Below are 23,463 nucleotides of genomic sequence, written 5' to 3'. Positions count from 1 at the left end.
CCTGCCATATCTAGCTTATGGTGCCATAATTTTGGGCAGGGTAGGTGTGCCATAAATTTGGGTAGGGCAAGCATACCATAAATTTGGGCAGGGTAGGCACGCCATAATTTTGGGCAGGGCACGCCATAATTTTGGGCAGGACAGGCACGCCATAATTTTGGGCAGCGCATGCTTGCCATAATTATGTGTGGCACTGGCCTGCCATAATTTTGGGCATTGTGCCTAGTAGTGAGTGGCGCTATAGTGGTACACAACAAATTATGTTTGTAGGGGTACAAATATAGTGGTACATACAGGAGACAAACAACATAGGTTCCAAAAGAATAGATGGGCAAGCAAAGTGTGAAAAACAGAATCGCTTAAAGGCCCAAAATAGCTTAAGCATGCCAAGATCATTATCAGTTAGATATGCCCCAAGGTAACACATTCAGGCAAACAAGACTTCTAAGACAAAAACACTTCGTGTGTATGTATATATGTCCATATATAATAGAGTTCCCATTGTATTAGACTTCTAAGACAAAAACACTTCGTGTGTGTATATATGTACATATATAACATCACTGTCTCATGCCGATTTTATAAAACATAATTCTTTCCACACTGTCTTACCTTGCTTGACAATTTCCCTAATTTAATTTTTCATTGCCTTAATTTGTTAGATGACGACCAAAAAACGTTGGAGTCCTACAACGATGCAGATTCAAATACTGGAGCAGACCTTCAATCATTTCAATCAACCTACTAAACTGCAAATCCAAGATATCACAAATCAGTTGAAATAACATAGTGAGGTTACAAAAACAAATGTGAATAAGTGGCTTTATAACAAACGGGAGAGATCCTTAAAGAATAGACAAGTGGAAGGTATTCCATTATAATTTTGTCAACAGATGTTAAGACATTCTTTATTGTTCATTGTTACTTGAGTTATAGTTGTTTACTTAATATGTTTTATTCTTATACAATGGATGACTATATTGAAGTTGAAGTTTCATATGTGAAACGTTGGTCCACAACAGCGATGCAGCTTCAAATACTTGAAAGTGCATTTAATCAAAAAAGTTCATATTATACTAAGGAAGAAATCAAACTCTTGACAATTGAACTGTCAGTACATGGTAAAATTTGAAAAGATAATATAAAGAATTGGTTCAGGAATCGTGGAGTCAAATACAAAAAAGATAAACACAGTTCCCAGTCGTTTCCTAATGAACCAGCTGGTAAGACGTTCTTCATTGTTTATTATTACTTGCCTTTGAGTTGTAATTAACATGTTTTTTCTTATACAGTGGATGGACCACGGTCAAATAATGAAAAATCCAAAAATAGCCGATATAAAAGAAGACGTATATTAAGTAAAGCTCATGGTTATGTTAATTGTGATGGTGAAACAAGCGATGACAACTATTATTCCCAAAAAATTCACTTATATCAACCGGATGGTGTTGGAGAAAGTGACGATGACTACGATTCTCAAATCAATGGGAATGATTCAGAATTATAAGATGAAAATGATACAAATGACCATATGGAAGTTGAAGTTTCCAATGAGAAACCAAGTGAAGTTTTGCATGAAAGTAAGTATTATATTAGTTATATTATTAGTTATAGTTTTTAATATTATTAGTTATAGTTTTTAATATTCATTTTAATTCAGGGCGTTGTTTCCAACCGTTGGATTTTGGAGAACCAACATCGGTCTCTTTACTATGATGCCATTGTTTGGTATGAAGAAAGGAATGACCGAACGAAAAATCCTAAAAATCCAAAATTCTCTATATGTTGCAGTGGAGAGAAAGTTCAGCTACCTTTTTTGAAAGATACACCTGATTTTTTAAATGAGCTTATGGACTGCAATTCTGGCTCTAGATCCAAAAAGTTTATGAAAAATATCAGAGTATATAACAGCATGTTTGCTTTCACATCAACAGGAGGTGATGTTCAAGAATCAATAAACAATGGTCATGGTCCTTACGTCTACAAGATAAAAGGGCAAAACCACCACAAAATTGGCACCTTGCTTCCACCTGAAGGTTTACGCCCTAAGTTTTCCCAACTTTACATATATGATACTAATAATGAAGTTGTGAACAGAATGAACTCTCTTAGTAAGAAAATTTTGACAAACGGGTCTGAAGAAGAGTTGGATCCATATATTGTGAAGGGACTGATAGATATGTTAAACAATACAAAGAAACTTACTAAGACTTATAGAATGGCAAGGGACAGGTTTAAAGAGTCTGAAGTAGGTGATTTTAGTATAAAGCTTTTTAGTACAAGGCAAAAGGATGGGAGACTTTATAACATACCGACATCATCTGAAGTTGTTACACTTATTTCTGAGGGAGAGAATGAATTTAGTAATTACCATGATATTGTGGTGGACAAAAAAGGATATGGCCTGAAAAGAATAAATGAATTGCACCCAAGTTTCATGGCCATGCAATATCCTCTTTTGTTTTCTCGTGCTGAAGACGGGTATAGGATTGATATCCCTTATCGGAATAATGTCAAAGTTGGGAAAAGGACAAACATAAGCATGAGGGAGTTCTACACTTTCAGATTGCAAATGAGACTAAAAGAAGGAAAAACAATTGTTCTTGGTGGACGCTTGAAACGACAACTTATTGTTGATTCTTATTAGGTTAGAAATAACCAGCAGACTATTCGTGTTGAGCTTTATCAAGGATTAGTTGATGCAGTACTTTCTGGAGATTCAAAACCAGGTTTTGTTGGAAGGCGAATAGTTCTACCATCTTCTTTCACCAGAGGTCCACATTATATGTTGCAAAACTATTAAGACGCTATTGCGATCTGTCGATGGGCCGGATCTCCTGATCTATTCATAACTTTTACTTGCAATCCTAAATGGCCTGAAGTTCAAAAATGTATTAACAAGATTGCTCCTGGATATACACACGTCGATTTCCCTGAAATTGTCGCTAGAGTTTTTGAGATCAAGCTACATGAACTTATGATGGATTTGCAAAAATGTAAAAGGTTCGGAAAAGCTTGGGCGGGTAAGTAATTTACTAATTTAGTTATTTTTATAACTTATTCTTTCATAACTTTTAATGTAATTCATATAATACTCTCAATGTCATAGTACAACACTATAACCCCCACACAAGTTTGTGAAAACTGACAGCACGAAAAAGAAAAAATAATCGAAAACAAAAAAGCTAACGCGACTTTGCATGATCCGCCGGAGGTTCTACTTCTCCTTGCACCCATATCCTCTGTCCAGCCGTGGCCGGGTCTCGATGAGGGTATGGAGCTATATAGTTAGGGGCAATCCAGGTCGAATCAGGTAACAGTTATTCTTTGGAAGCCATAAGTCGATGGAAGCAAAATCAGGACCACGGGCCAAAAATCTGATTGTGGAAGGGGTAGCCTTGGTCCACCAGGGTGAAAACCAGGCATACCTGATAATACTGGTGCCACATTAAAAGGTGCTCAAATATGAGCAAATTGTTCCTGGAGAGGGAAGCAACAAAAAATTGACTACAGACGAATCTAAGTTTGAAAAGGAAAATCGCATCTGTTTAGCACAATATCAAGAATAAATTCCTGTGGATCAAAACAAAAACCAACTCCTACAACGATTAGCGAAAGACTAAAATAACATAAAATAAAGACAGGGAAACACAAAATTCTATATCCATCAAACATTGATTAGGGGGGAGAGGAAAACTATATTTATTGTGACTGTGTGTGTAAAATAAATAAATACATAAAAGTAACAAAATATCACGTGGTAGGAGATAATATCTAGAAATGGACCATCAAGTATAATTACTACTACTGATAGAATCTCTTCAAGATAACTTACATGTGGGGAGCTCACGTACAACTAAGTGACCAACACTCTCCAGACCATGTAGATAAAAAATTCAGGGGAAGCAACTAAGACACAACAAGTTTCAGAGTGCCAAGCCAAATGGTTTCTTACTTTTCATCTACACATGGAGAAGCATCGTTACTCTGCCCAAATATATCTGAAATATCATCCCATTTCTTTGTTTCTCTTGCTTCACAGTATCCACCTACGTAACGATAGCAATCATCCACATTGTCTTTCCTAAACCATTTTGGCTGCCACCCCCTTTCCTGCATCCTTCTTGCCTGTAATTTGCCATAATAAACTAGTTTATTCTATGTCTATGTAACTTACTAAGAACTGTTATGAAATGTGAACTGAGCGACCAACTTCTTAAATTGATTTTGCCTTAATGGTGGTTGAAGTTTATGGGGACAAGGTAGTAACATAAACCCTATTCTCGGGTCAACATTGTGACAGGAGTGTCAGGACACATCATTCATGAACTTAAGTACTGGGAGCATAAACATTAACATGTCCATGGATGTACAGTTAATGGGGGACTGAAGTTCTGGTGATTTTTTAACCGGCAAAAGCAGTCCGGATGCACAATTGACAAGAGAAAATCTAGCATCAAAGCAGAGATCAACATTTCTGCGGGAAAGGAAAGCTATAAGGATTACTGATTGCCATTAAGGGTCTAACCGATTGGGAGAATAAATTTTGAAGGAGCTCAAGCCTGGAAAAGATCCCATTTGTGGCCATTGCTTCCAAGTGGGACTCCATTAGGCATTAATCAAACATGTGGTACCTACACTAGACTGACAGTCTAAAACCAAAGCCAGTTTCTCATAGCTACCTAATGGGAACCCATGATCAGGCTAGCTTAGAAATTTTGTTTAAAATTCAAAACACAGTCTTTGTAAAATACACCACATGTAGCCTTGCCTCCCTCTCTTCTTTGCGTTGAGTCATAGCCACGTACAGAGGTTTAAATCCAATCACCTTCCCATTCATTTCACTCACCTGAAAAAACATATGCCAACATATATGGAATTATATGATTATGTCTCTACTACTTTTATCATAAAAAACGAGACTAATTTTCATCAGTAATAGTTTCCTTCCATTTTATCCCTTTCTAAACTCAGTTTGAACAATCAATCAAAGAGTGGTGAAGTGGTCCATTTCTTCTGTTAGTTTGCAACTTCTTTACATAACATCTGTAAACAATTTGTTGGAAAGTCTTTATATTTACTGTTAAGTTTTAGTAAATATTATATTATTAAAGTATGAAAATCTGATACTAACTTCCTATTAATTGCAGCTCTCTACACAATAGAGTTCCAAAAGAGAGGATTGCATCATGCTCATATCTTGCTGTTTTTGGAAAACTCAGCAAAGCCTTCCACCCCTTCGCAAGTCAACAGAGTTATATCTGCCGAATTGCCTGACCCTGCTGACAAAGTTGCGTATAATGCAGTTGTGGAATTCATGATTCACGGTCCATGTAACGAGTCTAAACCAAATTCTCCTTGCATGGTTAAAACTGATGATGGAAATCAAAAATGTTCTAGGCACTATCCAAAACCATTCTGTACTGAGACAATGCAACGATTGACGAAAATGCCTTCACAGTCTATATGAGGAGAGACAATGGTCGAACGGCACACAAAGACGAAATAACTCTTGATAACAAATGGGTCATTCCACACAATGTGGAATTGATTGTGAAGTTCCAAGCCCACATAAATATTGAACACTGCAACAAAGCAAGGTCAATCAAGTACCTATTCAAGTATATTAACAAGGGAAAGGATAGAGCATCTGCAATGATTGTTGAGAATGTAGTGACTAACAATAACAGTAAGGAACAAATTGTCAGGGATATTGATGAAATATCAAACTTCTTAGACTGCCGATTTCTTTCTTCTTCTGAAGGAGTTTGGAGGCTTCTAAATTTTGATATACAATACAGAAATCCGAGTGTCGAGCGGTTGCCATTCCATCTTGAAGGTCAGAATATGGTATACTACAGCGAGAAAGATGATCCAAAAGTAGTAGTGCGTCGTGAAAAAGCGTCCAGAACAAAGTTTACAGAATGGTTCAAGGCAAATGAAGAGTATGAATTAGCCAGGACACTTACGTATGTTGATTTCCCAACTAAATTTGTTTGGAAAAAAAAGTATAATAAGTGGACTCTACGAAAATGAGGAAAATCAGTTGGACGAGTTTACTATGCACATCCTACATCAGGTGAAAGGTTCTACTTATAAATGTTGCTTAATGTTGTTAAAGGACCTAGGAGTTATGAAGATATTCGTACAATTAATGGAACCCCACATCCAACTTTTAAAGCAGCGTGTCAGGTAATCTTTCAACTACTTCAATTGTCCATCTACTACTAACAACTTTTTTGTGAAATAGCAAGTAACATATTAAGCAGTATCCCTCTAAACCATTATTATATTCCAATAAAAGTCTAACATTATTATTAAAGTTATATGTCATTTGACAACATAATATATATTCTATCATACTTAATGATATCTCCTGTTCTCATAAAATACTTAGTCCTCAAAAATCTTGAGCAAGCATCATCTTTGGACAGAAAAGAAAGAACATATTTAGCAAACACAACTCTCCCTTGAAAAAAAAAGTACATTACCTTCTCACCATGTAGCTCTTTTCCTTATTTTGTCAACCAGGTCAGTGAGATGAGCACTCTTAACTCTATACACCAAAGGTACCCCCAAATACTTTTCGGGAAAGCACCCAGTTTTCATGCGAAATATTACTTGCTTTCTGCTGCCTGAGATGTGCCATTCCTGAAGAGTCTACTTTAAGTCTTGTTAATTTATTTGCTTTAGTGGCCAAGATCTCATCATTGACATTGTATCACTAAACATAAGGATAATGTAATGTTGACGATAATTAAAATGTGATTATCAAGTTTTTCATTTTATATTATGTAATCCTTCATTTTTGGATTACAGGCATACGGTTTGCTAGAGGACGATAGTGAATGGAATGATGCTATGAAGCAAGCCAGTGAGTGGGCAAATCCAGCTTCTTTAAGAGAACCTTTTTATCACTTTAATCTTGCTGTGTGAGGTTACATCTCCAGAAATACTTTTTGAAAATCATCATAAAAGCCTTGGTGAAGATATTTTGTTTCGTTACAGAAAAACCAACAACAACAAAAGTCTCCAGCTAAGTGATGACCAGATAAAGAATGATACTCTTTGCGAGATTGAGAATATCATGGTTGTAGGGGGAAAACACTTACATATATTGAAGGTTTTCCTAAATTCAATATTTCTTCACAAAGCATCCTATGGTAACAAATTGATTGCTGGAGAATTGGATTACAACTGCTTAGAGTTGCACAACGAACATATCAAACTCTATAACGGTCTCAACAATGAATAGAAAAATGTTTACAAGCTGTATGGCGATCTTTGTTGAGGCCTTAACTGGAGGTGTTTTTTTTGTCTACGGAAGTGGGGGAACTGGGAAAACATATCTCTACAAGACTATCATTTCAAAACTCCGTTCTGAAAGTAAAATTGTTCTTGCAGTTGCTTCTTCGGGAATAATATCACTTCTTTTACTAGGTGGAAGAACAGCGCATTCGAGGTTTAAAATTATGATACCTACAAATGAGACCACAAGTTGTGACATTTCCCATTGTTCAAAACTACACAAGCTTATTTTAAAAGCTGATCTTATTGTGTGGGACGAAGCTCCAATGACTCATAGGCACGGCTTTGAGGTCGTTGACCATACTCTGAAAGACTTATTGAAACCAGATATTAGAAATTTTGGTGGAAAGACATTTCTCATGGGTGGAGATTTCAGACAGATTTTGCCAGTCATACCAAGAGGTAAAAGAATTGATGTTGTTAAAGCTTCCATTAACAAATCAAAACTTTGGAAAAACTGCCATTTTTCACTTGAGTGAAAACATGAGACTCAAGAGTGACGTGATGGACTATGACACTGTTAGCTTTGTAGATGAATTTAGCAAATGGGTTCTAGATCTAGGAGATGGGAACCTACCTGCAAAGGCGATGAACGAAGAAATAGAGCCGACTTGGATCAAAATACCTGATGACTTACTCATTCGAGAAAAGTGACAACTCGGTTGAAGATATCATCGGTACCATTTATCCGATTTGGTGAATAAGTATACAAAAGTTAAGTACTTGAAAGAGAGGAGTATTCTAGCACCAAAGAATGACACGATGAAGCGAAATAAATTCTGCGGTTGTTTCAAAAATTCACGGAGATTTAAAAGCTACTTAAGTGGACTCTTTATGTCCAATCGGGGAAAGTCGCTTGTGAGAACAAGATGTTCTGTATCCAACAGAATTTTTAAATAGCTTGGAATTTTCCGGAGTACCCAACCACAATCTGAAGCTTAAACGTGGAGTCCCTATTATGCTGATGAGAAACATGAATCAAAGTGAAGGACTGTGTAATGGTACTAGACTCACAGTGACAAATATTGCTCCAAAAGTCATAGATGCAACAATTATTACTGGAACAAAGATAGGAGAACCAGTTTTTATTCCTTGAATGATTATGTCTCCAAGTGACCAAAATGGCCTTTCGTCTTCAGGAGGAAACAATTTCTTGTCAAAGTTCGTTTCTCTATGACTATAAACAAAAGTCAAGGTCAGACTTTTGGTAAGGTTGGTGTTTATTTACCTAAACCAATTTTCACACATGGCCAATTATATGTTGCTGTCTCGCGAACCACCTCAAGAAAAGGATTGAAATTCCTAATAAAAAAAGATGGAAATGAACCAGAAGGATGCACAAAGAACATCTTGTATAAAGAAGTTTTCAATTCAATATGAAGATATCAACTCAAGGTATGTCCTAATTTCGCTATTTTACATTCAAGATAAATCACATACAAGATTAAAATAAAAACAATTTAAATAAATATATATTAATTTCTTGCCTAATACAAATATTTAATAGGTTTTATAGGAAAAATAATGTATGGATTGGATTTAAGAAATTGGAGATGCCAAGCTCTGACATAGTGACTGCCATAATGGCATGGCAGCAGATCTCTTGCGGATCAGATTGATTGTTTCACTTTAGGTCTAGGGTACAAGCTGTAAAAGAGTGTTGACTTTAATCTAAATAGGTCTACTGGCGTTAAATATGGTGGTGCTACAAGGGACCATCTAGCTGAAGTTGTCTTGCCTTTTTGTGGTGGTTATGGAAGGAATTATGTTGTTTTTCAGGAGCTACAAGCTATAGAGAAAGCGTTGCAAGGATGTCAACTACATAGCTTTCGCAGAGTTGATGTTAGTTCCCACTTTATGCAAAACCATGATCAGCAGCAGTTCAAGTTTCAACATTTTCCTACACCGTATCTTCGGCTTGCAGCTCACCGTGTCACTCAACATTATGGGTTGCAGTTTATGGCCCTAAACTCTTTCCATGAGTATAACCTCCACTTTTCTCTTTTTTAAAAGTGTGTTGATTTTTCAAGAAATTACATTCTCACTTGGACATTTTGATGTGATCTTAATAAGATCTTTGCACTATTTTATTTTATTAAAGGGTGAAAAGACAGCAAAACACAACAACCTTATCTTTTATCATAACAATTTGGTCAAGTACAAATTGTTGTACATTAGCACCATCCAAAGAGAGCAGGAAGGAGGCTGGCAAAGTCATCATAGCAACACAAATCTCAGATGCAACCTCAAGAGAATGTGGAGAACCCCGTAGTGACATTGGCTGATCATGAAATAAAGTATGGGAAGAATGTATTAGATTTTTCCCCTTTTCTACTTTGGATAACACACTCCAAATTTTGTGTGTGTTCCTATTTAAAAGTTTGTCTATTCTATCATATTGGATACAGGAACACTGTTCTTATTTCATAATTTGCACTTGGCGATTTAGAACGAAAAATTAAAAAAAAAATGACCAGTGAAAAAACACCTTAAGTAGAAAGTACTCTTGAAAAATATACTTTTGGTTACCTTAGTATACCAAGTTATCGCTATTAGATAATCCTTTTCCATAAAACTTCTCAGGATATAAGTAAACTTTGCAGCTGAATTATGGTAAAGTATGGAGCCAATTTTCCTCATATTGTGATTGAAGTGTATGAAGGGGCCACCCATGGCTGTATAAATAGAACCCTGTGACCATCTACGTTAGACTTTGAGAGTACCTGAACTCTAAATCTCTAACATCCAATTTACTGGTGCAGAGACACATGATAATACGGTCATAGGGGTTTTTCCATTTTTTTCATCATTACCACATTCATAATTTGCCTGGAAAAGAGATTATAAGGAAAAACACATCACACTTTCAGCTATGCTGAGTGCAGCTGTGCTGGAGTATCAAAATAGCTGTGGGTGTATGAAGGCAAAGGCTATTCTTGGGAAAAGTGCAAGAAAACCCTCAGGTAATTCTGGTGCATCCTCAAGATTACTTTTGTTGTTTTATTGGTATTGTAGGATTTATCAAATAGACTCTATGAAGCTCTTAAATAGATGTTCTGTCAGCCATTCTTACTTTGCGATAATTCTTCATTTGTTTCGCTTCACTTGTTTTAGATACTTAGATTTATAAATGGTTAGATTTTATTTGCAATTGAGAGTTTGTCAGAGATCTGGACAGAGAGATTTTAAGATAGATTACTAAAAGGAAACTGAAAAAAGATTCTAGAAAAAACAATAATGAAAATGTGGGTACGTAGAGTTCCTTCTGTTTCAAATATCAATTTCTAAAATGATGTCTCTCTGTATGAAGAAGTATCAAGAGTTTGGCGAAGAATGGTGTTTGGGAATTATTCCCATCTGCTCCTGTGATTATCCTACTCTCATTATTTGTTTATATTAACTGCTAAGTCTGCTAGCCCTCTTGGCTTTGCTTGTGCAGTTGGGCGCAACCCCTCTCTACATCTCTTATATCTTCGTACCATTGAAGGAATAATAGCTATGGATAAATTCCTTATAAAGAAGTCGAATCCTAATCAATTACCGACAGCACCGACGGTATTAGAAAACACTCCCTCAATCAAATTATTGAAGAGCAACTTGCCTTAAAGCGAAGTCGTGTAGAAGCTGATCATACAAATCTTCCTTTAGATCTTGGGTTACGGCATCGAATCACAAATTATCCTCATAATAAGTAAGAATTTGTGCGACAAGCATATCTACAAAAGGGTCTTTTTCAGCCTAAAGAGCACGCATACCCAATTACACGTACGAACAATAAAAACCGCAAGTTATGTGCTACTTGGTTTCGTGAAGGTGATTGGGTAGAGTACAACATACATGAGGATGCAACTTTTTACTTGCATTGTTATCTATTCAGACCAGACCATGGGGAGCAAGGAGGCGGTGATTATTTTGTGATTAAGGGTTATAGAAATTGGAAAGATAAACAAGCATTGTAGAAACATATTGGGGAGCCTAATAGTGCTCACAACGTCACATATAGGAAAGGGCAAGCTTTTCTAAATCAGAAACAAGAAATTCAAACTTTTATTGATAGGCAACCATAGAAAGCTCGATGGGACTACCGAGTTCATTTGCAAGCAGTGATTGATTGTTGTCGATTTATTCTACGACAAGGATTAGTATTCAGAGGTCATGACGAGAAACCTACCTCAAGTAATCCTGGAATTTTGCATGGGCTCTTGAACTATACGTCCAATCACAATGATGTCATTAAGACTGCTATACGAGATTCTCCTAAGAATGTCACCTTGACTTCTCCTGATATTCAGAAAGATATTGTCAACTCCGCTGCAATAGAAATCTCAAATGTTATCCTTAAAAAGCTTGGAGATTCTTTTTTTGCTGTGTTAGTTGATGAATCTCGAGACATATTAATTAAAGAACAAATGGTTGTTGTTTTGCGCTTTGTAGATACTCATAGATGTTTGGTTGAACATTTTTTAGGAATTGTTCATGTTCAAGAAACTAGTGCCATATCTCTCAAAGTGGCTCTTGAATAACTTTTTTGCAAGCATGGACTGTGTATATAAAAATTGCATGGTCAAGGTTATGACGGAGCTAGTAATATGTGAGGTGAGTTCAACGGTCTCTAAGCCCTCATCTTGAAGGATAATGGATTTGCCTTCTATGTTCATTGTTTCGCCCATCAGCTTCAATTATCACTAGTTGTTGTTGCTAAAAATAACACCCACATTGCTTTGTTCTTTAACTTGGTTTCTAGTGCTGTGAATACTTGTGCAGCTTCCTATAAATGTCAAGAAATTCTTACGGAAAGCCATAATAACAAAGTTCTTGAAAAAGTAGAATCTGGTGAACTTCCAAGTGGACAGGGTCTCAATCAAGAGATTAGTTTGAAACGGCCTAGTGACACATGTTGGGGTTCGCATTATGCTACACTTGTCTGCTTTTTTGTCATGTTTCCTTCAGTTATCGAAGTTCTTGAGGTTGTGGTAGAAGATGGTCTAAATTATGAACAAAGAGAAGAAACATCCGCTTTTTTAGGCTTTTTGCAACATTTTGATTTCATTTTCATCTTACACTTAATGAAAAAGATGCTGAGAATTACTCATGATTTATCAAAAGCATTGCAAAGAAGTGATCAAGATATTGTCAATGCAATGGCACTAGTTAAAGTATCCAAGGAAAGACTGCAAAGGATGAGAGATGATGAATGGGTTATGCTTATGGCTGATGTATCTTCTTTTTCCGCTAAACATATTATCTCCATACCTAACATGGAAGAAAAGTTTATAACAAGGGGATGATCACGACGTAATGTTGAAGATATGACAAATCTTCATTATTACTGTGTGGAATATTCTACAATTTATAGACTGGCAACTTTGTGAGTTAAATAGGCGATTTGACAAAGTGAATTCAGAATTGCTTCTTTGTGTTGCTTGCTTGAATCCAAGTGATTCCTTCATTGCTTTTGATAAGAAGAGTTTAATACGTCTTGCTAAATTTTATCCTAGTGATTTTTCACCTATTGATCTCATGACCCTTCAAGATTAGCTAGATAATTATGTTGTCGATGTGTGCTCCAACCATCTATTTTCACAGTTGAAAGGGATTAGTGAACTTGCTAAGAAGATGGTAGAGACGAAGAAAAATATTGTCTATCCACTAGTGTTCTTGCTGATGATATTGTCACTAATTCTGTCTGTTGCTACCGCCACTGTAGAGAGAGCATTTTCTGCTATGCACATGATAAATAATCGGTTACGCAACCAAATGGGAGATGAATGGTTGAACGATTGTTTGCTTACATACATAGAATGAGACATATTTGACAGCATTGATGATAAAGCAATCATTTAACGCTTCCAAAAGATGGGCCCTTCACATCGCCGAGGGCAGTTGTGAATTGTTAGGTTAGTAGAGTTGAAAAATGTTTTCATTTATTTATTTATTTTGCGTTTATACTATTTATATACAATTGATACTTATTTTCGTTTGTTGGGTAATCCTTTCTAATACAAAGTATTGATTGTATAAGTTGTCAATGTTGTTAAAGTTGTTCTTTTTTTTACTTATTTGTCAACTTGTCTTTATTAGTGACTTCGCACTAGGCCCCCCTTGGAGGAAATTCCTAGCTCCACCATTGTTCATACCTCAACAACATGAGGAATGATCAGTGAGGACATGTACCTATTATTGAACTATATATGAACAATCATTGTTCATACCCTTATTAGACTATGAACAATCATTGTTCATACTATCCCTATTCGACTATGAACAATGATTGTTCATACCTCAACAACATGAAGAATGATTAGTGAGGACACCTTCTATTGGACTATGAACAATCATTGTTCATACCATTATTCAACTATGAACAATGATTGTTCATACTTCAACAACATGAGGAATGATCAGTGAGGACACCTATTGGACTATGAACAAACATTGTTCATGCCCCTATTTGACTATGAACAATGATTGTTCATACCTCAATAACATGAGGCATGATCAGTGAAGACAATTTCAGGAACTTCTTTTGGAAGTGTCATCCAAGTTGAAAATTAATCACATTACACACTTGATTCCTTGTTTGATTAACGTTAAAACTTTAGAGGATCTTGATGGATTCGAACCACCATCTCCTTTGGATATCTCTAAAGTGCTCGACCATTTGAGCTAAAGATCCACCTTGTAGATGTATTGATTGATTGTTAGATTTACATGTCAAACTTCAGGATTTACACGGTCTGCATACCTTCCAAACCCTATAATCAAAATCTTTGAAAGAGAAAAGAAAAATGATTGGTTGTTAACACACACGAATTGGTAATCGAAATGGATACTTGTTGAAGAGATTCAATTTGTAGGTTGATGAGGTGCGTCATGAATCAAAGAGTCTGGTTGGTTGAAGAAGAAAATGATTTTGGGTTTTCTTATACGTAATTTTGTTTATTAACAGGAAAGGGTAAAAGTGTGATTTAAAAAAAATAAAAAAGGACTGGCCAATTTATTTTGTCCTCAAGGGTTATTAAAATTTAAAAACTGTGCTTGTGGGCTATTTAAACGTGGAAATTGGGTTTGTGAGTTATTATAAAAAAAATCATGTCCTCTAGAATTGTTTTGAAACGAAATTGGGGCTTGGAGCTAATTTCTTGTTATATGAATCGCCCGAGATTAGTTTACACTATAGGGATGATATTTGAATTTATTGAGCTGAGATTCTCGTTTATAAAGCAAGTTATAATATAGGCTCAAGTTCAACTCATTTACTAAAAACTCGAGACGAGCCCGAGCACCTAGGCTTGAATTCCACCCGTACTTATTATTATTATTATTATTATTATTATTATTATTATTATTATTTTTTTTGTTTGTTTTTTTTTTTTTTTTTTTTTTTTTTTTTTTTTTCTCAATCAAGCTATTCCAATAACAACATTTTAAATATTTAGATTTTGGTATTCATCATGCATGATAATAGGGTACATATTTAGGCCTTGGTCCAGCTAATGCATTTTTATTAGCTTTTGTCCCCTTGACTCTGTTCTCTTCTTTTGACTGTTTAATTGTTTTTAATTGCGTGCCGTGGCATTACATTTATAACTTCACTCAAATGTAACGATTTTTAAGTGATCGCCTTTTATTGATCGACAGTATAAGAAATATAAATGAAAATTTATATTAGTAAACTAACACATGATTATTACTCCATTATACGTCTTTGGGCAGAATTGTACAACAAAAAATAATTATTATTTCCGGAACTAAAAATGCAATAAACAAAAACATTAACTAAACCGTTAAAAAAGGTTTCACGTTTGGTAATTCAGTTTCAGTTCGGGATTTGCCATCCACCGCTATGAACGGAAACCAATAAGATGGGATTTATTATTATTATTATTATTATTATTATTATTTTTTTTTTTTTAGAATTTAATTTTATGATTAATTTTGTATGGGTTTTATAAAATGTGTGGTTGAAATTAATTGGAGTATTCTAAAATTTAATTGAATTCATAGTTTCTGTTTCCGATAAGGTTGCCTTATCGGTTCGGTTTGGATTCGAATGTACTAGTTCTGGTCGGTTTCAGATACATCGATTCGATAACAGAATTTTCAAAATCTAATCCAAACCGATATATTGACAACCTATTGCTTGCTTAGACCGTATTTAAAATGGGAATTTGAGATTTTTTAATTGGCCTTGCGATTACCCTGGGATCACATTTTATAACTTGACTCAAATCTACCGACTTTTAACTTTTTTAATTGATCGACTTATATTGATCAACGACGTTAGAAGAAATATAAATGAAAAGGTTAGTAAAATGACACGTCTCAAATATTGTTTCTTAGTCTATTACTCCAGAATACGTCTCTAGGCCAAGAATTGAACAACAAAAAATGCTTATATTTCCTGCACTGAAAATGCACTAGACAAAAACATTAACTAATCTGAGCAGTACATTAAAGCGAATGAGACTAGTCGGTTTTCCAAATCATGACCAACGTTATAATTCTGCTGTTGAAAGTTTCCCAATAGGGACACTCCGTCACTAGGAAGCATGGCTAGGCAATATATGTTTTCATTAATCTTTTCCCATGTATTCTGGAAAGGCAACTGCAAGCTTAATCCTGTGAAATGCAAGGTTATGACTGGTGCAGACTTGAGATTATACGCGTCACTCTTGAAGCATAGATCGAAACTGTCATTCGGATCGGCTACGGTGTTCTGATACAGAGGCTTTTGTCTTAAATTATCTAGTAGAATATTGAATGCTGACCTCCTGATAATGGAATACGTTGATCCGGAATCAATGACGAAACCACTAGAAATATCTTTTGTCTTAGTGAAAGTACCTTTAGGGATCGGAAGTATTGTGTTTTCAACACTTATAGCTTCCAAATTCAAGAAGTAATATGGAAGGTCAGAATCTGCTAAAGGAGTTGTGCCCCCAGTTATGTGAGCGGCATCGCCAAATGCCGCATAGCCACGTGCATCAATGTCATCAAAGTCTCCCAAGCAATATGCAAACTTTTTGTAATGTAATTGGCTGACTAACGATTCAGGTTTTGTAGTAAGACCAATCAAACCTGGTATCCCCTCACCATTGTTATTATGGAAGGAGTTGTTGTGGCCGCATCCGAAGAAAATGTTATTCATTGTAACGTTCTCAATGCCATTGACGAATTGCAGAGTTTCTTCTGAAAGAACCCCCTTCGACATAGAAGTATCCATATATTGCAATTCGTACTCACAATATTCATAGTTGTCAGTGCACTTATAGTATTGCATTTGCCAACACCTTGGAGCTTCACATTTCAATGGGTTATAACTAGATGAACTAGCAGGGTTATATATTGGTACTTTAGACTGATTGTAACATCTTTCACAAGGAAGACATTGGATCCAATTGAGCTCACTTCCTGTGTCGAGTATTGCATAAGTCTCAACTGCTGGCGTCCCAATATAATATTTCATTACATATTCTCCATCTGCTCGCCAAACAGAAGATTCGATAGAGTTTAATGATGCGTTTTTAGATAACAAGGAGTGAAGGTAGTCGCGTCGACTGAAGGACAGGCTGACTGAGTTTTTAATTCGATCAAATCTTGTCAAACTTTGGTTATGGAATGGTGATCGAACAGAGTTTTTATTGAGGATTCCGGATTTGAAACCAGTAGGTGTCGAAGTTGATGCATGATGATTAGATGAAAAGCAAGAGGTGATTGAAGTGAGTGAGATGAGAACAAAAATGAATATTTGAGGAGAAGACATGAGTACGTACTGAAACTATTACTTTAGTGAATGAAATGGAGTGAGTGAGTGACATATATAGTTCCATCTGGTTAAAATAGATATATGGAAATTGAAGATCTCTCAGTAACTATTTAAATCTTGGATTAATGATCTGACCTTATGTGGTCAAACAATTAAATAGGGAAAAATTAATGGCACTTAATTTATTTCTATTAGTTGGATAGACGGCTAAAATATTCTAACATTAGAAGCATGCGTTGATAGGGATTTTTTGCTCCCAGCGTTAGTCCTCCGAGTGCTCCAAGAGAATTTTGAGCCATATACACGTCTCATCTTTTCCACAAAAAAGAAGAAGTTACAACCATCACAAAATCCTCGAAATTCCCAATTTTACTAGTTTGTTCCTCGTAAAGGGAATAAAAAGAAGAAATAAAAAAAAAATTGTAAAGTGGAATAAACCAACAAACGTGTGTATTTCTTCTTTATCTTCTTCCCGCAAAAACATGTTAATAACTGTAAGTACTCTCCGTTATGCACTACAATACATGTGTCCACACACCAGGTCTTACCAATCAATCAGCTCGTACATATCCATCAGAACGTACCAACGACCCAAACTCAGGTTGTCCCCAGCATCAGTTACAGCTATTTATGGAAGCAAATCAACTAGCGCAATCCTGGAGCTCAGTCAACGCAACAATCAAGGAGACATTTACTTTATAACATCAAAATAATGGCAAATCATCAAGATAGCACACAAGGTGGATCTACACTTCATAATGGCATAGAGCAAAAGAAAGGTCAGCTCAAACATCTATAAGTAGAGAGAGATGAACTACGTAAGGCTTGATTCAAGTTTACCCTAAGAAACTTGATACGTAGGCAACTCTTATCCTGAAAAGAGTGCAGCCACTCCCTATCAAACAGATAATCAGGTCGTTGTCCCCTAAACACCAAGCCCACGAAGCTGGTCAGAAAAACCACCATGAACCCCTCACTTCAGATGTTAGCCGATCATATGAAAATGCTCCAGGAGGCCTTCATCACGTTACAACAAGAAAACCAAACGATGTGCAAGTAAGCCACCTCCAACGCTAACAACGGCACTCTAGACGCAGTGGAGAACAACGTCATCACAGCCCTCACCACCACCACCAATCAAAGGTTAGAAGACTTTGCACAAAGGTTGGAGAAGTCGAACGACAAGACAAGTGCGATCCAGATCGCTCAATAGATACTCCAGACGTACAAGGCGTCACCATTCAAAACTGAAATCAGAGACAAGCAACCTCCTTCTGAGTTCATCCAACCAAAGTTCCCGCTGTACGACGGTAGCTCGTGTCCAGGCCAGCATGTTCAGCCAAACTCTCACACTCTACAGCGCTCCAGAGTACGACTACCTTAAGTGCAAACTCTTTCCAGCCAGCCTGAAGGACGAAGCTTTAGAATGGTTCTACACGCTCACTGCTGACTCAATCAGCAACTTTGACAAGCTAGTTGAGACGTTCGCAGCAGAGTTCGTCCACAACAGGAAGAAACAAGCCAACCTGGACTCCTTGTTTCAACTAAAGCAAGCACATGGCGAGACGATCCGCATTTTCCTAGGACGTTTCAAAAAGGAGCTCCTCTCAATGGAGCAAGGCTTAAAGGATAGCTTTACAACTTCTGCATTCACCAACGCTCTCTTGGATGACTCCGACCTAGCAGGATCTCTGATGCGCAACAAACCAAAACGCTTAGATAACCTGTATCACAAAATTGACAAGTACATCAAGTACGAAGAGTAGCTGGCTCAGCGCAAGGGCAAAGAAGTTCTCGCATTAAGCGACAAGTGAGAACCCAAAGAAAACAAACACTACTCGAGCAGCAACAACAACAATAACAACAACAAGAGCTCCAGCTCCCACAAACCCTCTTACACAAAAAGGGAATTCTCCAACTTCTCCAGGACGCCAAGCCAGATCCTGAAGAAGATATACAACACCATACTTCAAACCCAACATCAACAAGGTGATCTCCATACCAGAACGTCCATACTGCCATTTTCACAAGCTCCGCCACCATGACACCAATGAATGTTGGAGCCTCAAGTACTACCTCCAAGACTTAGTTGAGGAGGACAAATTGAAAGAGTTCCTGCCAGAAAGTGACCTCAGGCATAAACTGGATGCCAAACGCCACAGAAACTGGAGTCGCTGCCACGAACGACCTGCCAACAACAGAAGTAGGAGTAGAACAGTCCGACAATCTAAATCTCCAGGTCGGTCGAGGCACAACAGAAGACAGTACTCCTCCGACCATGACGAGGAAAAGGTAATCAACATGATCATTGATATCTCCAACAACGAAACCTCTGATCGGGAAAAGCGCAAAAGGGTAGGAGCACTTTAGGAGATCTACCACCTCTCCCACAAAGCTAAAATCATCACTCCTACTAGCTCTCAGTCAACGACCTCCATAGCATTCATGGAGGACGATCTAGATAAGGTGTGCCTACCCCACAATGATGCCCTGGTAGTGCACGACAAAATCAATGGGTGGATAGTCAAAAGAGTCCTCATCGATCCAGGCAACTCTTACGACATAATTTTCTATCAAACATACAAGGACATGCACCTACCAGACTCGGTGATGATACCAGAACGTCCATACTACCATTTTCACAAGCTCCACCACCATGACACCAATGAATGTTGGAGCCTCAAACACTGCCTCCAAGACTTAGTCGAAGAGGGCAAATTGAAAGAGTTCCTACCAGAAAGCGACCTTAGGCATAAACTGGATGCCAAACGCCACGAAGCGGGAGAGCGCTGACCCGCGAGCGACCTACCTACCAACAACAAGCGAGGGCGAAGCGGTAAGACAATCTAAATCTCCAGGTCGGTCGAGGCACAACAGAAGACAGTACTCCTCCGACCATGATGAGGAAAAGGTAATCAACATGATCACTGATACCTCCAATGACGAAACCTCCGGTCTAGAAAAGGCAAAAGGGTAGGAGCGCTTCAGGAGATCTACCACCTCTCCCACAAATCTGAAATCATCACTCCTACCAGCTCTCAGTCAACGACCTCCATAGCATTCACGGAGGACGATCTAGACAAGGTGTGCCTACCCCATAATGATGCCCTGGTAGTGCACGACAAAATCAATTAGTGGACAATCAAAAGAGTCCTCATCAATCCAGGCAACTCTTGCGACATACTTTTCTATCAAACATACAAGGACATGCACCTGCCAGACTCGGTGATGGTACCAGAACGTCTATATTTCCATTTTCACAAGCTCCACCACCATGACACCAATGAATGTTGGAGCTTCAAATATTATCTCCAAGACTTAGTCGAGGAGGGCAAATTGAAAGAGCTCCTGCCAGAAAGCGACCTCAGGCATAAACTGGATGCCAAATGCCACAGAAATAGGAGTCGCTGCCACGAACGACCTGCCAACAGCAGAAGTAGAAGCAGAACAGTCCGACAATCTAAATTTCCAGGTCGGTCGAGGCACAATAGAATACAATACTCCTCCGACCATGACGAGGAAAAGGTAATCAACATGATCACTGATACCTCTAACGACAAAAACTCCGTTCGGGAAAAGCGCAAAAGGGTAGGAGAGCTTCAGGAGATATACCACCTCTCCCACAAAGCTGAAATCATCACTCCTACCAGCTCTCAGTCAACGACCTCCATAGGATTCATGAACGACGATCTAGACAAGGTGTGTCTACCCCACAATGATGCCCTGGTAGTGCACGACAAAATCAATGGGTGGACAGTCAAAAGAGTCTTCATCGATCCAGGCAACTCTTGCGACATACTTTCTATCAAACATACAAGGACATGCACCTGCCAGACTCGGAGATGATACTTAGCGTCCATCGCCATTTTCACAAGCTCTACCACCATGACACCAATGAATGTTGGAGCACTCAAGCACTACCTCCAAGACTTAGTCGAGGGAGGGCAAATTGAAAGAGTTTCGCCGTAAAGGCGACCTCGGGCATAAACCGGATGCCAAATGCCACGTAAATAGAAGTCGATGCCACGAGCGACACGCCAACGGCCAGCCGAAGTAGAAGCGAAACGGTCCAGGCAATCTAAATTTCCAGGTCGGTCGAGGCACAACAGAAGACAGTACTCCTCCGACCATGACGAGGAAAAGGTAATCAACATGATCACTGATACCTCTAACGACAAAACCTCCATTCGGGAAAAGCGCAAAAGGGTAGGAGAGCTTCAGGAGATATACCACCTCTCCCACAAAGCTGAAATCATCACTCCTACCAGCTCTCAGTCAACGACCTCCATAGGATTCATGAACGACGATCTAGACAAGGTGTGTCTACCCCACAATGATGCCCTGGTAGTGCACGACAAAATCAATGGGTGGATAGTCAAAAGAGTCCTCATCGATCCAGGCAACTCTTACGACATAATTTTCTATCAAACATACAAGGACATGCACCTACCAGACTCGGTGATGATACCAGAACGTCCATACTGCCATTTTCACAAGCTCTACCACCATGACACCAATGAATGTTGGAGCCTCAAGCACTACCTCCAAGACTTAGTCGAGGAGGGCAAATTGAAAGAGTTCCTACCAGAAAGCGACCTCATGCATAAACTGGATGCCAAACGCCACAGAAACAAAAGCCGCAACCACGAACGACCTGCCAACAACATAAGCAGGAGCAGAACAGTCCGACAATCTAAATCTCTAGGTCGGTCGAGGCACAACAGAAGACAGTACTCCTCCGACCATGACGAGGAAAAGGTAATCAACATGTTTAGTGATACCTCCAACGACGAAACCTCTAGTCTGGAAAAGTGCAAAAGGGTAGGAGCGCTTCAGGAGATCTACCACCTCTCCTACAAAGTTGAAATCATCACTCCTACCAGCTCTCAGTCAACGACCTCCATAGCATTCATGGATGACGATCTAGACAAGGTGTGCCTACCCCACAATGATGCCCTGGTAGTGCACGACAAAATCAATGGGTAGACAGTCAAAAGAGTCCTCATCGATCTAGGCAACTCTTGCGACATACTTTTCTATCAAACATACAAGGACATGCACCTGCCAGACTCGGTGATGATAGAATCAAATACACCGCTCTATGAGTTCAACGAAGGTCGCACAGATGCCATTGGAGACGTCATCCTACCAGTCTCAATTGGAGAAAAGGAAGACATGGTTAATACTTCAACACGCTTCAGTGTGATCGATGTAAAATCGTCCTACACTGCCATTCTAGGACGTCGATGGATTCACAAGATCCAAGCAATTCCATCAACCCTACACCAGGTCCTGCGATTCCCTGGACCTTGAGGCATCATGGAGCTCCAAAGCAACCAACTAGAAGCTCACCGATGCAATCACGTCAGCACAATAACCACACCCAAGCTTCAGGTCGTTGAAAGCAAGGACGTCCCAAAGAAGCAAGATCCTCAAACTTCCAGCCCTCCACCAGCAGCAGCAGACAAGCTTAAAGGGAAACAAACACAAATAGAACCAGGAGAAAAAGTCAATCCTGGGCACAGATGATGACCCAAAGTTTGTGTATGTAGGGGCTGATTTAGACCCCAAGCTCAAGGAGCAACTTGTCAAATTTTTATCTCTCAATAAAGATGTTTTTGCTTGGTCGTATATCGATATGCCAGGAATCGACCCTCAGGTCGCTTGCCACAAACTGAATGTCAATCCAAATGTAAAACCCATCAAACAATGACCTAAGCTAGGAAGCTAACGCTCAAATTTCAAAAAGCCATCAATGAAGACATATAGAAAAACTCAAAAATGTTGGATTCATCAGAGAAGTCGAAGTGTGTAAGTACCTTCTGTTTTGCACTACATTACACGTGTCCACACACCAGGTCGTTCCAATCAATCAGCTCGTACCTATCCATCAAAACGTACCAACAACCCAAACTCAGGTCATCCCCAGCATCACTTACAACCATTTATAGAAGGAAATCAACTAGCGCAATCCTGAAGCTTAGTCAACGCAACAATCAAGGGGACATTTACTTTGTAACATCAGAATAATGGCGAATCATCAAGATAGCACACAAGGTGGATCTACACTTTATAACAGCCTGGAGCAAATAAAGAAAGTCAGCTCAAACATCTATAAGTAGAGAGAGATGAACTGCGTAAGGCTTGATTCAAGTTTACCTCAAGAAACTTGATACGTAGGCAACTTTTATCCCGAGAAGAGTGCAGTCATTCCTTATCAAACAAATCATCAGGTCGTTGTCCCCTAAACACCAAACCTCTACAATAACTATAATATCATCTTCTTGTTAGCTTGTTTTTAATGCATCGTGTTTTTTATATTTTGATTCCTATTTTTTGTTTTGTTTACGTTTTCTTTTTATTTCCTTTCTAGTTATGACTGAGGG

General features: G+C 38.1%; 3 protein-coding genes across 3 annotated transcripts; 2 read left to right on the top strand and 1 right to left on the bottom strand.

Moving 5' to 3' along the window:
* The first annotated feature begins 8,623 nt into the window (after positions 1-8,623).
* On the top strand, positions 8,624-12,846 carry LOC147499180 (uncharacterized). The gene is made up of 7 exons (XM_086563434.1): positions 8,624-8,703; positions 8,988-9,257; positions 10,147-10,271; positions 11,452-11,675; positions 11,776-11,904; positions 11,982-12,577; positions 12,690-12,846. Exons 1-7 carry the CDS (start codon positions 8,624-8,626, stop codon positions 12,844-12,846), a joined length of 1,581 nt encoding a protein of 526 aa, XP_086419560.1.
* A 2,899-nt stretch (positions 12,847-15,745) lies between these two features.
* LOC147499179 (aspartic proteinase nepenthesin-1-like) lies at positions 15,746-16,777 on the bottom strand. The gene has a single exon (XM_086563433.1). It carries the CDS (start codon positions 16,775-16,777, stop codon positions 15,746-15,748), a length of 1,032 nt encoding a protein of 343 aa, XP_086419559.1.
* A 1,631-nt stretch (positions 16,778-18,408) lies between these two features.
* On the top strand, positions 18,409-18,843 carry LOC147499178 (uncharacterized). The gene has a single exon (XM_086563432.1). It carries the CDS (start codon positions 18,409-18,411, stop codon positions 18,841-18,843), a length of 435 nt encoding a protein of 144 aa, XP_086419558.1.
* Positions 18,844-23,463: the final 4,620 nt, after the last annotated feature.

Source organism: Coptis chinensis, chromosome 5 (genome assembly GCF_015680905.1).
Source record: "Coptis chinensis isolate HL-2020 chromosome 5, ASM1568090v1, whole genome shotgun sequence".
In the NCBI taxonomy this organism is placed as follows: domain Eukaryota; kingdom Viridiplantae; phylum Streptophyta; class Magnoliopsida; order Ranunculales; family Ranunculaceae; genus Coptis; species Coptis chinensis.
Note: the sequence above shows the minus strand (reverse complement) of the source record. Positions and strands in the feature narration are given on the sequence as shown.

Bases quoted from the DNA above. Each gene is read 5' to 3' on its own strand.
- LOC147499180 (XM_086563434.1), top strand. From the start codon at position 8,624: ATGGAAATGAACCAGAAGGATGCACAAAGAACATCTTGTATAAAGAAG. The intron at 10,272-11,451 runs GTAATTCTGGTG...GACAAGGATTAG, and splicing joins AAGTGCAAGAAAACCCTCAG to TATTCAGAGGTCATGACGAG. The intron at 11,905-11,981 runs GTGAGTTCAACG...TTCGCCCATCAG, and splicing joins CGGAGCTAGTAATATGTGAG to CTTCAATTATCACTAGTTGT.
- LOC147499179 (XM_086563433.1), bottom strand. From the start codon at position 16,777: ATGAAATATTATATTGGGACGCCAGCAGTTGAGACTTATGCAATACTC.
- LOC147499178 (XM_086563432.1), top strand. From the start codon at position 18,409: ATGTTCAGCCAAACTCTCACACTCTACAGCGCTCCAGAGTACGACTAC.